Source organism: Penicillium psychrosexuale (genome assembly GCF_028828465.1).
Source record: "Penicillium psychrosexuale strain IBT 29551 chromosome Unknown utg000004l, whole genome shotgun sequence".
NCBI lineage: Eukaryota > Fungi > Ascomycota > Eurotiomycetes > Eurotiales > Aspergillaceae > Penicillium > Penicillium psychrosexuale.
This window is the reverse complement of record NW_026643189.1, coordinates 8136593-8152893: the sequence shown is the minus strand read 5'-3', so window position 1 is coordinate 8152893 and position 16301 is coordinate 8136593. Positions and strand designations below refer to the sequence as shown.

At 47.3% G+C, this 16301-nt stretch overlaps 5 protein-coding genes across 5 annotated transcripts; 1 reads left to right on the top strand and 4 right to left on the bottom strand.

Moving 5' to 3' along the window:
• Positions 1–975: 975 nt before the first annotated feature.
• N7518_008962 (cytochrome P450) lies at positions 976–2794 on the bottom strand (the record flags this gene model as incomplete). Its single annotated transcript, XM_057189889.1, has 5 exons — positions 976–1174; positions 1237–1400; positions 1463–1547; positions 1617–1642; positions 1703–2794. 5 exons carry the CDS (start codon positions 2792–2794, stop codon positions 976–978), a joined length of 1566 nt encoding a protein of 521 aa, XP_057041592.1.
• A 2531-nt stretch (positions 2795–5325) lies between these two features.
• On the top strand, positions 5326–7110 carry N7518_008961 (uncharacterized protein; the record flags this gene model as incomplete). The annotated part of the gene is made up of 3 exons (XM_057189888.1): positions 5326–5521; positions 5584–5601; positions 5660–7110. The coding sequence occupies 3 exons, from the start codon at positions 5326–5328 to the stop codon at positions 7108–7110; spliced, it is 1665 nt and encodes a 554-aa protein (XP_057041591.1).
• A 216-nt stretch (positions 7111–7326) lies between these two features.
• Positions 7327–8830, bottom strand: N7518_008960 (uncharacterized protein; the record flags this gene model as incomplete). Its single annotated transcript, XM_057189887.1, has 4 exons — positions 7327–8115; positions 8183–8443; positions 8496–8593; positions 8653–8830. 4 exons carry the CDS (start codon positions 8828–8830, stop codon positions 7327–7329), a joined length of 1326 nt encoding a protein of 441 aa, XP_057041590.1.
• Positions 8831–11348: 2518 nt separating this feature from the next.
• On the bottom strand, positions 11349–11683 carry N7518_008959 (uncharacterized protein; the record flags this gene model as incomplete). The annotated part of the gene is made up of 3 exons (XM_057189886.1): positions 11349–11454; positions 11504–11548; positions 11604–11683. The coding sequence occupies 3 exons, from the start codon at positions 11681–11683 to the stop codon at positions 11349–11351; spliced, it is 231 nt and encodes a 76-aa protein (XP_057041589.1).
• Positions 11684–13381: 1698 nt separating this feature from the next.
• N7518_008958 (uncharacterized protein) lies at positions 13382–15762 on the bottom strand (the record flags this gene model as incomplete). Its single annotated transcript, XM_057189885.1, has 5 exons — positions 13382–13570; positions 13623–14424; positions 14476–15230; positions 15284–15687; positions 15735–15762. The coding sequence occupies 5 exons, from the start codon at positions 15760–15762 to the stop codon at positions 13382–13384; spliced, it is 2178 nt and encodes a 725-aa protein (XP_057041588.1).
• Between the last annotated feature and the right edge of the window lie 539 nt (positions 15763–16301).

Genomic DNA, 16301 nt, shown 5'->3' with positions numbered 1-16301 from the left:
ATTCTCAAGTGTGACAAATTCTCAGGTCATAGCAACTTATCCCTCTCACAACATGTGTATAGACATGCGTACATGCAGCCAGAGGTTTAAGGGTATTTTTATCGCATCCATGAACTGAAGGCTGAACTCCAGAGTCCCGGTACGAGGTGCGTCAGGCTTTATGGAAGATGTTACACCATGCTCAAATGAGAGCAATGTATGAGAGAGCAGATCTGCTGTGATACAACATGGAGGTGGATAATGTTTCACATAGATACTACCACTGCGTTTTATGGGTTGGAGGCTGGCTTGACGCCATAGAGCCTAATCATTATCAATGAAACATAGACTACCATAAAATCACCAATACCCAATAAAGAGTAGATAAGTTCGATTTGGAAGATCGTAGTTCACGTTGAGCCCAGAGCACATCGACATTCGGAGAATTAAGGGCCCAGCTCATAATCTTCCGGCTTGACGGTTCTGGGCCCCTGATATTTTCTTTTCCCCTCTGCTGGATTTCATATTCTCCCTCCACATCCTGAAGTCCACCGATTACGTAGTATTCTAGTATCAACTGTCGAGGGGCAAAAAATGCAAAGTAAGGGGTTGAAAGCCTGACTGCTCTCCTGGCCAGAGCGCGGCTGGCTTTCAAACACTAGCAATGTCGACGGATTATAGAATACCAAAAGGAATATTAGGTATAATTCAAGGATACACATATCCACTTCCTTTTTTGATTACTGCCGTGTAGAACCCCGTGCGCTTTATCTTTGAGGTCAACCCTCTACGTATTCATTTACATTGAGGCTCCGAGCCGCTTATATCCTGGATTTGCGCCTAATATATCCGCCAGACCAGCCTCAGATGGGAAAGATCCACTATAACAACTTGAAATTTTGTCGTAACTTCTCTAGTTGTAATAAGCCACTTCTTCATGGAACTCGCTTATAATCAGACAAGTATTCATCGATAGAAAACAAAGTCGAAGAGCCTTCATAGGGAGTTTGCCCTCTGCCCAGTGTGTCCATTCCACTCCTTTATCACAACGCGAACTCCCTGACTTCCTTTTCGCGGGTGACCATTGAACATGTCTCGTACGATTCGAACGTCATCTACTGTAGTCTCGTAGAGCTCCATCTCAAATTCCCGGGAAATGGTGGCGATTGCTAGAAGAATCTCCGCCCGCGCGAGGCTGGTTAACAGATGCTAGTTAGTACACGATTTAAACAGAACAATCAAGGAAGATCCACATACGGAATTCCAATACACTGTCTGGATCCCTTGCTAAAAGCAACCAGATACTTCTCGAGGCTTTTCCTCTGCTCTGGGTCCATCCATCGCTCTGGGATGAAGCTTTGAGAGTTTGGGAAGATATCTTCATTATGGTGCATAAATATGCTGGTCATCCCCACAGGTGTCTGATGTATATTGTCAAAAAGAGGCCTAGAAAACCGCAAAATAGGGGAAGCAGATATCGTACCCCGGGAGGGATGATCCAGTCCTTGTAAGTCATAACTTGATCTGGAGAGCTGCGCTGAAGCCTTGTTGCCACGGCATTGGTGATTCTTCATGAGGGTCAAATAAGAAAACGATAAGGATTTGCCAGGGGAGTCAAGAAACAGAAGCCTTCATACCTTAGGCCCTCCAGCATAACAGACGTCTATTATATTATCAGATATTTTGGCATTTCATGAATCGAGTTTGCGAGCAAACAACTTACAAGGTACGGCATTGCCTCGTATTCCACCAAAGTTGCGGTTCCATTGGGGTCGAGTCGGTTGAGCTCGTCCCGTAGCCTTTGTAGCTTGTCTGGGTTGTTAAGTAGATGGAAGGTGAGTGTTGTCAGGTTCTTGGCAGTTGTTTCCCCTCCGGCGGAGATGACGGTGAAAACCTCTTGACTCAGGCGGCCAGGCGCCTTCTCCTCTGGGGGAAGCTTGCTGTCTAGCAACGCATGAAACAATGTGCCTTTCGGTACACTAACCTTATCATCTGCCAAGTTTGCACCGGCGGTCTGGCTAGCAATGATCGATTCCGCGAGTCGCAGACTTTCCAGTTTCTGATCAATTACCGGGCCGATGTGAGGGTTGATACTTACAACTAGCCACCGTGGAAGAAGCTCAAACAAGCTGAATACCCAGCGAAACTGTTTGAATTGAACTCCGACTTCCACAATTGCCTCGATTGTCTTTGACCACTGTGGTGTAAAATCAGGGTCGTCTAAATAATGAAACGATTCACCCATGGAATACTCCACGACCACGTCTGTCGTGTAGGCATTAAATGCATGATAAACATGTAGCGGTGTCCGTCTCTCCTTCCAGTTTCGCATTCCTTTGCGCAGCTTATCTATCATTTTCCGGAGCATGGGCTCCAATTGTCGAATTCGCTGCTGAGAAAAGAATGGGTTCATGGGTTGCCGACGTATCCGATGGTGGCGGTGATCGACTGAGCCGAAAGCTGAGGCCGGTGCCCCAAACATGCCAGTCAAATGTAAGGATTTGTTTCTCGGTTTGTCTCGAGAGTATAAGATTTCATAGTACTCTGGGTCGTCGATATGAAGTTCAAAGGGACTGATTCTCACAATCGGGCCGTATTTGCGATGCATCTCAGCGATTCGAAAAGTGTACTGGCCCCCGAGGAATGAATCGTAATAGAACTCATACCACATTGTCAGAGCGGCCAATTTTGGTCCGGGAAAATGGGCGAGTGGTGAAAACCATAGCCGATATGTTGCCAACCACACCCCATAGGTCACTCCAAGCACCCCAAGGGCCAGGATGGGCTGTGCGACAATGGCATTCCACCAATCCATGGTATTTTGATTTGGAGAGAAAGAAGAGACTCGTAGACGAGGAAAGACGCAAACCCTGATCTTCCAGTTCGGGGTGTCTTCTTGAATTGTTGCCCCACACCTGTCAAGACGGACATTATGGCACTAGGTCAGATAATGGATACAAAACGGTGATTGGAATCCGTCCTGTTGGTAACTTCGAGCGTCGTATCTTTGTGGATAGGGAAGGATCCAACCTATCGCGGCACATCCGTACCAACAGAAATAGCTAATCATATGGATATTAGTTCCGCTATGGGTTTGAAGAATGTGTCCAGAGCTTAGGATCATCCATTTCACTCCTTCTAAGAGGTCCGGATTTATGACATCCAAGCCCCGTTCAAGGGCACGGGGCCGCGCCCTCGGCGGAACCTTCAGGATCTGGACAAAGCGTTAAAACTGCCGACAGCTGAAGAATCATAATCGTAACGATGAATCATGATGTACGACGATTAAAGAATTATTGTCGCTTTCATTTTTTTACTCCTCATTGTACTCCATGCATTCCCTTTGTCTTCAAATGGATGTGACATATATCTGTAGGTTCATGTGGGCACTGGGAATATTCGAAATGCCTCACAGACAATGCGATTGTTCGAAATTGCATGAAACAGGAGACACAATAATCCTTAGGTATTGTATCATTCGATGCGATAGGGTTACCGTAATATCACTAGGCCGATCGAACCTTGAAGATGACTTGGCTAGGACACGGCACAGTCCTAACAAAGACGGCTTAGGGGACCGTAAAATAAGGGGTTTTCACACAAATCGATTTATATTGTCGTATAACTCCGTACTCCGTACGGAGTACATGTGCATAAATCAGCAGATTTGCTCCGGCCAATAACATGTACCTCGTATTCTTTGAACATCATGCGCACCCTTTAATTTGGCAAGCCACCACGACTCATCCTGCAGAGTGGGGGAGGTGCGGAGCTCCCGCACTTCCGGATTTGTCTAACATTAGGGGGTTTCATGACTTTTGCTTCAAAGTCCAAAGTACTTTGTAGAAATATGGAAACTTCCTATGCAGACTAAATGGGAGAGACAAATTTGTATACAACTATCGGTAATATCATCGAAATGGATTTCGACCTCCCAGCAGACCTTGAAGAATCAGTAATCGCAGCTAAGGCGCGTATCCTAAGAAAACTCTGGCTGTTAGTCAGGCTACTCAGTTCCCGTTGAGTTGATGGCACAGGTGGAGATGTTGATGTTTATATTAAAGACAAGCTGGGAAATGGATCGTATCGTGGCGGAGTGCCTGTTGTCCAAATCCCAGCGCCCGCGTGGGTTGAGATGAGCATCGTGCCATGTGTACTCCGTAACTTCTGGGTAAATCGATCACGCTGTCAAGCTGCCGACCGAACAATCCGGGTACGTCCTGGTTGTTAAGACATTGCTGACCGATCAGATTCACGGGGATGATGGATATTCTCGTCATTACCCCTTCGAACATGTCGTTATCGAATCACGGAGGAGATTCAAATGCGGAGGGTTGGAGCATAAATTCTCGGATTTGCTGGCCCAAAGAAAAATGAGATGGAATGTGCTGGGCGTTTGGAGGCCAAAATCTGGACTGACCTCCCCTGAACCAGGTACTTCGGTTCGGGACCAGGCCATTCTGACAGAAGTACGGCCGAATCTGCATCGACACAGGAGATAGGAGTACGTAGTTACCCGTAGGTAATAATAGCAAAGTACTAGGTATGACACATTTCAGAAGATCTCTTGGATCATTTTGTGTAAATATGAATGCACGTTGTACGGAGTACGGAGTAGTTAACTTAACTAGTTAGTTAGTTAGTCACCTTGTGTAACTAACTACTTCTTGTGGCCTGAAATATCAGGCCAGAAAGCCACGTGGTCTTTAGCTAGCCTTGTTGCCTGGTTGCCTGGTTGCCTGATTTCTAGAGCTTCAAATTTTCTAATCTACCGAGGTCTTCCCGAGATACAAGACAAGTGCATACAACATACGGAATGCAACATACAACACTGTTGTGTCCACGTGTGGCTGCTACCTAGTTGAAATAGTGGCCTATACCACCGAAGCCGTTTGGAACATATGGATAGTGCAGGTGCACTCACACAGGTAATATAAGTCTTCATGTCCCATATCTTCTTCTTGGGAATGAATCCCAATGATTTTCAATGTGAACTTCGTTATTAAGTAGTTCCTAAAGACCTATACCTATCTTTGGCTGTTATTTTCCTATATGTCTATGTATCTCCAAAATATCGGTACTTCCACCAAAGGTACGGAGTACCATTTACGATGTCTTGCCTTCCTTTCCGGGTGGTTCGGTGCATCTGTTACCTAAAAGATTTAAGAATTTTTACCTCTTTACTCCACCCATGGATCTCTTCAAGGAACCCCACCGGGTTCGTTCAAGCCTCTGCGGAATATTTTCAACTCTCGACAATCGTGAAACGGCATATCGGTGACCTAAGTGACGGTCATCTTGTTCAGATCCCATTTTCAATCGGATACATCCTGTGGCGGCCCTGTGATGTCCGACATGGTGTCTCACGATGCTTCCGCAGCACATGATACCAAAACATCTGCAAATGTGATCTCTGTAGAGTCGGACAATGTTTTTCGAGACACCAAAGAGCCTGATGCCGAGCAAAATCACGCTGACACCTCCAACTCTGGGGAACTCAAGCGCAGGCTGAAAAGCAGGCATTTACAGATGATTGCAATTGGTAAGTCTTAGTTTTCTTGGTCAAGATGGGTTACCGCAGATGCTAACTTGCTTCGGTCGCAGGTGGAACTATTGGCACAGGTATACTATCTTGCCCTCAGGTCCTCGGCTAGCGAATCCAGAAGTCTGACCTATCCAGGACTCTTTATTTCCAGCGGTACTGCCATCGCAGAATCCGGTCCCGCAGGCGCGTTGATCGCCTATATATTTGTCGGCTCCATTGTCTATTCTGTCATGAGCTCGTTGGGCGAAGTTGCAACCTATATTCCAATGCCCGGTGCCTTCACATCCTATGCAGCCCGGTTGATCGACCCAAGTCTCGGATTTTCCATGGGTTGGATCTATTGGTTCAACTGGGCCTCCACATTTGCTGTCGAACTAACCGCCACCGGTACTATCATCCAATATTGGGATCCAAGCCTAAACATTGCTATTTTCATCGGAGTGTTTTGGGTGTTCATCACGGCTATGAACTTCCTCCCTGTCAATTTCTACGGCGAAGTGGAATTCTGGTTCTCAACTATCAAAGTGGCCACTGTTGTCGGCTTCATCATTTTTGCCATTTGCATCGATGTCGGAGTTGGGGAGCAGGGCTATCTAGGCTTTCGCTACTGGAGCACGCCAGGGGCTTTTGCCACGTATAGTCCCCATCTACCGGTATATGTAGGCAAGTTCGTTGGCTTCTGGGCGGTGCTCATCCAAGCCGGATTCTCTTATCAAGGCACGGAGCTTGTCGGTGTGGCGGCTGGAGAAACCGAAAACCCACAAAAGACGGTCCCATCAGCTATCCGCAAGACGTTTGTTCGAATTCTTCTCTTCTTTGTCTTGACGATTTTCTTCATCGGGCTCGTGGTCCCCTATGACAACGGCCGCCTCACCACCGCGACCACCAACGCATCATCCTCGCCTATGGTTATTGCAGCTGATTTGGCAGGAGTCAAGGTTCTTCCAAGCTTGATCAATGCTGTGCTCTTGTCCGTGGTCTTGTCGGCCGCAAACTCCAATGTGTATAGCGGCAGTCGAGTCCTCACTGGATTAGCACATGAAGGGTTTGCCCCAGCCTGTTTCGGTTGGGTGACCAAGCACGGTGTTCCGTATATTAGCGTGACATTCACCGCTTTGTTTGGCTTGTTGGGTTTCATGAACGTTTCCAATGACGCAGGGCAAGTTTTCACTTGGCTGGTGAATCTTTCTAGTGTTGCAGGCTTTGTGACTTGGGCCTCGATCAATGCGTGTCATATCTCGTTCATGCGGGTATTGGCAACCCGCGGGATTTCTTGTGATACGCTTCCATATAAGGCCGTCTTGCAACCATATCTCGCTTGGTATGGTTTGTTTTTCAATGTTCTTATCGCCCTCACCCAGGGTTTCACTTCTTTCATCCCACATTTCCGGGTGACCGACTTCTTCGTTGCCTACATTTGCCCCATCGTCTTTGTCGTGCTCTATATTGGACACAAGGTGGTTTTCCGTCCGTCATTTGTCCGTGCCGCCGATGCCGATATCGACACTGGCCGCTTGCACTATCAAAAGCAAATCGATCCTCCCATTCCATGGTACTGGAGGGCCTGGGGCTGGTTCACGAAGTAATACAGCATAGTCATCCATATATGGATATTTGCAGTGACCCTACGTAACAATAATTTTTTCATACATCCATGAGCCATTCTTGGAATCATGTATTTATTATGCGTTGTGCTCTTACCAATAATCATCTAAAAGGACACCTAGCCCCAGATTCTGTGGAACACCCTCGAATCTCCACATGACCGGCTCACAAAGCATCGTTGTATGTTGCCGCGGTTTTTATATCCACTTTAAGTGCCGGGCCACCACAGATAATCCGCCTATCAATGCAGTTGCGCCGGTGCAAACAACGAGTGTCCCGTAGCCAGTGCCATATGCACCCAACGCATGTCCTCGCCAGTTGTCTGCCTTGAGCAGAGCCTCACTTAGGGGGCCACTTGCCACATTGCCAATTCCACGCCCTGTTTCCATGAATGGGAAAATGACAGTCGCGTCTGCCAATGGATTGGCCTTCTGCACCTCGTTGGAGACACCCGCCCATGTGGAGGAAAAGCCACCCGCGAGAAGACCATAGGCGATACAAAAGACGTATAAAGGGGGAATGGTGGCAGCAAACCCCCAAACAAAAAAGACTGCGATAACGGTACCGACAGTCGACATCAAAATGCAGGTAGTGATGTGATATCGGTCGGAAAGGAATCCCATGATGACAGAACCAAACACTGCAAACAAATTCACGAGCATTACGGTGAGAGACGCCATGTAGTCAGTCGCACCTAGACTGCGTGCGTAGGTCGGAAGGTATATTGTCGGCAAGAAGAATCCGATTGCTTCCAGCGTGTTGCCGAGCTGGTAAATTATAAAAACTTTGTTGTATAAGAATCGAAAATTCAAACGGTGATATGCAACTTCTGTCGTACGCAGCCTCGGTCGATGAAAGTAGAGAAAAGGCACAGCAAGAATGAACAATGCCACTGAGGATATTTGAAGCGTAGCCTCAATGCCATACTGGTTCAAAAGCCACTGGATGGCAAGTGGGAAGACAATTCCGGATACACCGGACCCGCCCTAAGACATATATCAGTTCGACTTTCCATCAGAGGGAGCTCATGGTGCAGCATTCTGTGTAACTCACCCAGACAATACCAAAAGCCAGCCCTTTTCGTTTATCAAACCACTCCGACATGAATAGGATGGTGGGAGTATAGGCAAAGCATCCACCAATTCCGAAGCCGATTCCTTGTGACAAAATAAGATGCACGACGTTGGTAGAGAAGGAACTCAGCGCCAAAGACAAACACATGATAATAACTCCTATGGTGGACACCCAGCGAGCAATTTTAGGCACTAAAATCATCAAAATTATTGCCAACGGGGCAATCAGATATGCGATACCCTATATGTTGTGTTAGCGAGAGAGGGCGACCTTAAGTATCTTGCCAACCAACCATCGCACAAGTGCCAATAATTGCAATGTTTTCGGATCCTTTGAATGGCTCGTGTGTACTATAATAGTCTTGGAATATACCAAAGGCGAATGCATAACCTAGTCGCGTGTTAGTTTCAACAACAATTCATCTTCGACCAAGAACAATAAGAACGTACCCCAAACTAGAGCTTCGAGCATTGCAGATGCCATAAGAAACAGCCATGCTTGAACTCCACCATCAACCGGCGGCAACTTCTCATCGTCTAGAATGATTCTGCTGTCGGACTGTTGGTCGAAGGGTATGAAGGATGTACTCCGGCTGGTGAAACTAGGAGAATACTCCTTAGGCTCCATGATGCAAAATGACCCACGACTCTAACCACAGGCGTGATGGATATCTGGAAGTACAATGGGTTTGTGTGTGGAAGCCACGGGGAGAACCTCCTTTGAAAAGGGTTTATATTCAATGCGGCCGTTTGACAAGAAAGCCAGGATCGGCCTAGAAAAAAGAAATAAGCTAATGGAAGCTAGCTGCATGACGAAATAAATCTCCTTGACAAAAATCCACCCAATTGGAGTGCAACGAAGATAGCGCAAAACCACATACCTGGAATCCAGGTAGACTGGGGTCCCAGCAATGTGATATTGAACCCCTAGATGTACCGATATGGTCCGTTTCAAAGTCACGCGTCCAAACAGACTGTACCGTGGTGACCTAGGTCTTTGGTTGATTTTAGTAGACATCTCCTCGGTGGAGAATGTATTCTCTGTCGTTCTTCACTCGCTGCTAGGATATTAGGCAGAATGTTTCAAGTTACTGCAATTCGAGGTCGTGTCGATCGGGTGCGGGATCTGCTCCACAAATAGTCCGAATGAAATGACAACGGTCTCCTCTAGGGCTGGCTGACTGTTTAGGTGCACAAAACGCCCCGCTCGGCGGATAAAATGGGAAATGGAATGTTGATCGGGGATCATTGCATAGCAGAGCTGGTGGGCTCGGAGAATTCCATGTTGATAACAGGTTTCCGACCCGCTGTCATTGGCAGAGATAAGAACCAAAGGAGAGTCACTTCTGTCCTAATGGATGAAGCTTCGTCGCTGTGTAGATCCAATCAGTATAGATGCTCCCATCTCTAAATGAGGTCATGCACAGACGTTGACTCTTTGAATGCGTTAAACTCGTTTGATACTACCAAATGACATAAATTCCAGAATCACATGTCTTTAATAAGATATCGTCAGCGAACGGGACAATAAACAATATACAATGTCATACCTCTTCGAACGCTACACGGAGGGGTTGAGTGACATTCCAGCCAACGGAGCTAATACATGTTCTTCCATTGAACCAGATAGCACCGTCTCCTGGCATTATTAGAGATTCCACTCTTATCACAGTCAAGGGCATTAATGTCCATCAATTCTTCACAAACCAGCTCGGTTCTTATCATGGTCTGCGGGTACAGTCATCGTGCATTGAGTCCCAATGCTTTGTTGGTGGCGGAAAACGGCTCAAATATGTTTTGGACGATCGAAGACGATCTGTTGGTCTGTCTTGTCATTTAAATGACTGATGAGATTCATATGGCACATGGTCTAGATGATTTGAGAAGGAGGTCAGTTATGCCCACTTGGACATCTGAGGTTGTTTACGTAATCTGGTGATTCCGCCCGGGTGCAGGAGACCATCTTGCTCACAGTTTGAACAACTACCGTATAAGACATTCTATGTTGTAGAATGAATTTCCCAAGATATATAGCCTCAGTTCTGGCCAGCTCAACAGGTAAATTACGCCATTTCAACAATGGAATAGGCATGGTCCTTCTATTCTCATTCTCAATATCATTGAATTGAATTGAATTGAATCGAGCTGGGAGTTCCAGACTGCGACTATTGACAGAAGGGAGTTAAGACTGTAGGGACTCGTATCCCGAGGCGATCGAAGTGGAAAGCGTATTGCTCACCATCCCGAGCAGCCTCCGTATAGGTCAGACTGTCGCCAGCAGGAACGTCAGTTAGAGGCGAAACATGATCAGCAAAACCGCAATGTTCATCCCAGATCAGAATGAAGAGGGTCTCATTTCACTGAGGCGAATTTCGCACAGCCTCATAGATGTTCTTGACGAAGTCCTCGCCCATATTAATCGGGGATGGAGGATGCATTGACATGTAGGAGCAGCACTCGGGGTTGATCCAAGTAAATTATGGCAGAATCCCAGCTTTGGCATCAATATAGAACTGGGAAATTGGAATGACGTTATCTTTGCCATTCTTCGCAGCATTTTGAGTACAAAAAGAAAAAGATCAGAAGTTCCTGGTTTTTGTGCCATGTGATAATTTACCTTCTGAGTGATCAGAGTAAGTGGTGGTAGACATATCGTACAATATCATCCAAGCATTCATAGTGAGATCGGGTGCATTAGCGGATAACTCCCTTGTATTTGCTTTATAGAAATGTTCAGGTCACCGCATATCTACTGGCTGCGCTATGGATTTTATACTTTTGTTCGAGATAATCATTTTCTGTCTTATGACTATCATTTTACTTCATCCTGAACACTACTAGCACGTTGCATGATTGGTCGGACTACACTGTCCCGTGAAAAGGTCAGCTTTCTAGGTCTCGGCGCCGAAAGCAGCACCATGGGAGCAGTTCCAGCAACCCCGGTATCCAGGCCGATAACCGTCTTGGTATTAATGAAGGTGGGATTTTGCTTCGATGAGCGAGCTTGCTCTAAGTGCACTAACAATGGCCCCGATATCAAAGCAGCCGTCTGCTACTTCAATTTGATACTATAGACCAATTCAAGCCTGACGTAATGTAATGCCTACACCAACTGCCAACCCCCACTTTTTGACTATTGTATTCCCTCAAAATGATGACTGGCAAAATATCGACTCGATCACAGGAATTGGGTCCTTCGAAGAGTGGTCGCCAGGGCTCAAGAGTGTGTTGTGCCCGGTACAGTCAGGGCCGCTGTACTACAGTTAGTGACAGTCCAATTCTTGGTCGGCACCCGACTTACGTGAAGAGACGGCATGGCTTTTTCAAAGACACGGTGAGAACGTCCCTGTGACTCATTAGTCTCTCTCAACCGAAGCATGGTAGCCGGAAATCTATCTCACTCTTCCTCGATCGGATGGCAATCATTCAATGGCACATCAATACCACGGCTCTTATCGGCCGTTTCAATGCCCACCTGCATGGTCCTGTTAGCATCAGAGCGTGGACTTCAGGAAGAACATACGCACGAGTGTTCTTTTGGGATTCTTTGCTGCCGATGCAGAAAGAAGCATCAAGCTTATAAGCGACAGCTGCTTGAGACCGTACATGATGCAGATGACAAACAGAGGTCCGATAATGGTATGATGGTACTCCGTATAGGATATGTACTCGACGGTGCCTGCAAGTATAACGCAGAAGGTCAACAACTCTTTCAGCAAGAAGATGCCAGCTGTCTTTCATCCCTTGCGTCTGTTTCTCCGAGTGCTAGGGTTACGGCCAACTGTATTGTGAGGTTCACACCCCTTTTTTGCTGTGATTTGCCCTATGGAGTACGGAGCATATCGTGGAGATCAGAATATGGCTGCTGATTCGCACTGCACGGAGTATCGAAGGTTATGGTTGAGGTGCAGTGTCGATCTAGGAGTACCCTTGAATCTTGGGGGATTCTGAATTCTATGGATACCCATAGAAGATAGAGCACATTCTGCAAGTAACGTGAGTTAGTTAATAAATGCTTGTCAAAAGACTTCTGAAGTCTCCAATGTCTTAAGGAGTGGAAGTGGCCAGGCGATGTCTCCCGATTAACCTCCACTTCAACAACTTCAACCTCATGTCTTCCAGTCGAGTCTCCTTTCTTTGTATTTTCTCGATTACGCTCCTATTCACAATCCAACAAAAACTCGGCGGTCTCATTATTTGATGAGTTGATTCAATTTTTAGTGGACAGGTGGCACCATGGGTACGTTACATTGCTTGTGGTGTTCTAAATCATTGCTGATCCGATCGCAGCTCGATATATTCGATTCGCGATGTACCCTTCGAGTGCAGATGTTCGCACTGGCCCGATCATTTCCCGCCCTACTGAATGCGATCCTCGCGATATCCGCCCGACAGATGGGGGTTCAAAACTCATATGACAGCCTGGAGCTTTACCAGGAAGCGATTCGCCTGCTAAGCCCCTTACTGCAAATGCGCGATCCTAAAGTTGTCGCGGCCTGCGTACTGCTCTGCTGTCTTGAGCATGATGTCTGCTCGCGCGAATTTAACGCCCAACACGATCTGATACTGTCATGTGACAACAAGCAAACAATTGATCTGATGACGAAATCCAATTCGCCGTATCAGACAAAACTACGTCATACCTTTTCACGCAACCAATGTTTGTTGATATCCACGTGACGTAGTTTTGTCTGATACGGCGAATTGGATTTCGTCATCAGATCAATTGTTTGCTTGTTGTCACATGACAGTATCAGATCGTGTTGGGCGTTAAATTGATTGGCGCCGTCATTTGGAGGGATGTGCGGCATTTTTTGACGCCTTCGAAATGAATGGGTTCAGCAGCGGCCTTCTACGAGCAGTGTTTTGGTGCTACGCACGCATTGGTGAGAATCCATGTTGTTACATTTTCGCCACACGACAGCGCATGCATCCAGTGCGACATCGGGTCAGTCGAGTTGTTTTTGATGCTTCATGGCAGCATATTGGAGGCTCCAGGGCTAGAGGGGAGCTCCAATCTAGAAGGTGCCAAGCCTCCAGATTAGGAAGGTGCAAGCACTATCACCTGACCATCACCTGATTTGATTTGTCACCGTGTTTACGGTCCACGGGTTGCCGTGGCGGCAGGAACTTGTTGAGAGTCAAACTTGACGTTCAATAATAAATGCTACCTAGAAAATCATGATGAACAATCGACACTTGGCGCAACTACGGTTTCTTTCTTCCCTGCCAAACCTCGACTCTTCTTCCATTCGTCCACGATTCCAGCATACACCGAAGGCCTATACACCCCGGTCAGCTCAGTGTAGAACCCACCTCCGAGCCGGTGGGGATTCAGTCCCAAATCGCGCAGTAGCATGTCATTGTACTGATCGAATCGTTAGATTACGATGTCCTTGTGGTTTCACGCAACAACATACCTGGATAGCTTCAACTTCAAGGCCAGTTCCCGTCAATGAACCCAGGACCACATCCTCGGAGATAGCGTTCTCCATAACCTCCAGCGGAATATTCCCAAGCGAAAAAGCCTGGTCTTGGGTTGACTTGATGTCCGCGGGGGAGTCAAGCCCTCCTGTTAAAAATGCCGCCACCCAAAGAGCTTGAACCTCTGCAACAACAGCAATGGTTGATGATAAAATCACACCGAGCGTTGCGAAGGAGCGGTCACCTCGTGCGACTAATTCGGGGGCAACCATGCGGCGGAACAGGCGATATGGCACCAGCCTGTGAGATTCGGCCCACGAGGGAGGACTCCGATCTGTGAGAGCGCATCTTGTCGCATTCAAAGTTTTCCTGACCATGACCTCGGAACATTGATCTAGATTGTCCCAGCGTTGGATACGGTCATTCATGGTTGCCTCGAGCGGCCCATTGATTCTCTCTGGTGTTTCCACTCGAATTTTACGATCCTCTCGGAGATCCTCGCCCTTTGAGTCCACGAGGGCTGACAACCCCAATTCTAGACGGAGACTTGCAGGTTTAAACCTAATCGGCACTATTGGCTTGTATCCGGTGGCGTGGATGACCAAATCAACTTCATCAATACAATTGCTGTCTGCCAAGTGCACCGAAGCTTTTGTGAATGGATGCGTGGTCTTCTCCGGCCTGGTAGCGACAATATCCATGATGGCTGATCGGTAAACGTTGACATGGGGTAATCTAATTGTTTCCCAGAGGTCTTCCTGGTTTGCGATGCCAATACCGGATGCGCATGAGACAACACTAGAAATCATCAGTCTTCAAGTAACACAAATGACCTCTCATTAGACTTACCTGTTCTCTGGGCGAAGCTTTTCCATCTTCGGATCTGAGCCATATTGCGCTGTATCCTCCAAGCCTTTATCAATTGATCGCCAGAGCCAACGAATCCACCATCGGCCTATTGGGTTGCCATGGAATAGCCGGGCTAGCCATGAGCCCTCCCAACGGAGACCCCCGGGTCCGAGAGACAGACGTTTTGGAGTCTCATAGCAGCATGAGGTGAGATGGCTGAGCAGTCGGCTGCTGGCAGCCTTATCACTTGCAACGGTGTCGCCATTCGGGAGAGTAGACATTGGCGGTACCATCCACGCGGGCCCTACACCTCGATCACGGATGATCCAGTGTACCTGAACAGGATTTTTCTGTGTGGACTTGAGGTGCAACTTTGGGTCGTTGCGATGTAGAGTTGCAAAGAAATGCACCAGATCAAAGGATGATTTTGCACCACCATAAATACCAACCGAGCGCAATTGTGGGTAAGGGGAATCTGTGACTGACATTTTAACAGCCCCGGACTCAGGTGCTTTCAGTGGCTGGTATCCCAGGTGTTTCCGAGCCCAGTCTCCAACATCCTTTGCATGGATGACCGGGGGAGGGTCGTCGGACGCCGTTGATGACTCCTTCGTATCGGGCATATTTGGCACCGAGGTCAGTCCTGTAGCCAACACCAACTTATCGCAGATGATGGTGACGCGTTGACTCGGCGACGTGGACACACTGATGTTGAGCTTCCACTCTTTAGTGTCTAGACGGCTGATGTCGTCGACCTATCGATCATTCAGAAACCCCGCAATTTTAGAATGGATTGAGAGTATCTTACCGTCCAGTTCAATCGTATGTGTTTTTTCAGCTGCCATTTCTCAGCCCATTCACGGAGATAGCGGTTGATCTTCCAGCCTGCAATGAACTGATTCTGTGTGTCATCCCCTTGTTCCTCCGGAACAACGTTGGAAAGAGGCATATCACTGAATTCATAAAGTCCATACGAGTTCTGACTCAACAAATTTGGGTAAAGACGCTCCTCGGCCCAAGTACCTCCAATATCCGAGGCAGAGTCAATCACAAGAAGGCGACATTCGGAGGAGGCTGTTGGGGAAGTATCGATGCTCTTAGTGAAACAGGCAGGGATTTCCGTGATTTCATCGGTATGTTCGGCTGTGCTTTCGCCGTCATATGCCCCGACAAGTTGTAGATACGTCTTGGCTGCGATGAGCCCGTAAAGACCTAAACAAGTTAGCCAATGTCCAATTTAGTCGTCAACTGCTACCAACCTGCTCCAACGATCACGACTCGTTCCATGGCTAAAATGATTGAAGAGAGAGAAGTCAGGGGAGGGAAAAAGACGGAGTTTTAAATCCCAAAGCGTACAATGAAAAGGTAACAATACGAAGAATAGCTCGGAGCTGCGAGGATCTTGGTATTGTTCTTGTGGGGTCACCACAACAATGAGAATTCCATTTGAAAGATTGAAAGTAGTATTTTGGAAATATCAGACAACTTGTAATGGAAATATAGTGGCCGACATCATCTTGTGATGGTCAGCTGTACCTCGAACAGGCCGAACAGCGCGATTGACTGGCCTAACCATTCTACACGTCCAAAGTCAATGCCCATGCTTGATGTTGCAAAGACACGCCTACTCACTTCAGTCGATGTTTAGATGCGTCACTACCAATGTTGCAGGAGATGGAAGATGATATTCCTACTCCATACTCCGTAAGGATGTGGTCCCTACGCAAAGGTTGCATATTTGGTCTTTGTGAGCTGCCGTACCCCGTACCGCTCATGTTGTTGACCTCGTCATCTCGCGTACTCCATACAACATACTCCGTACAGCA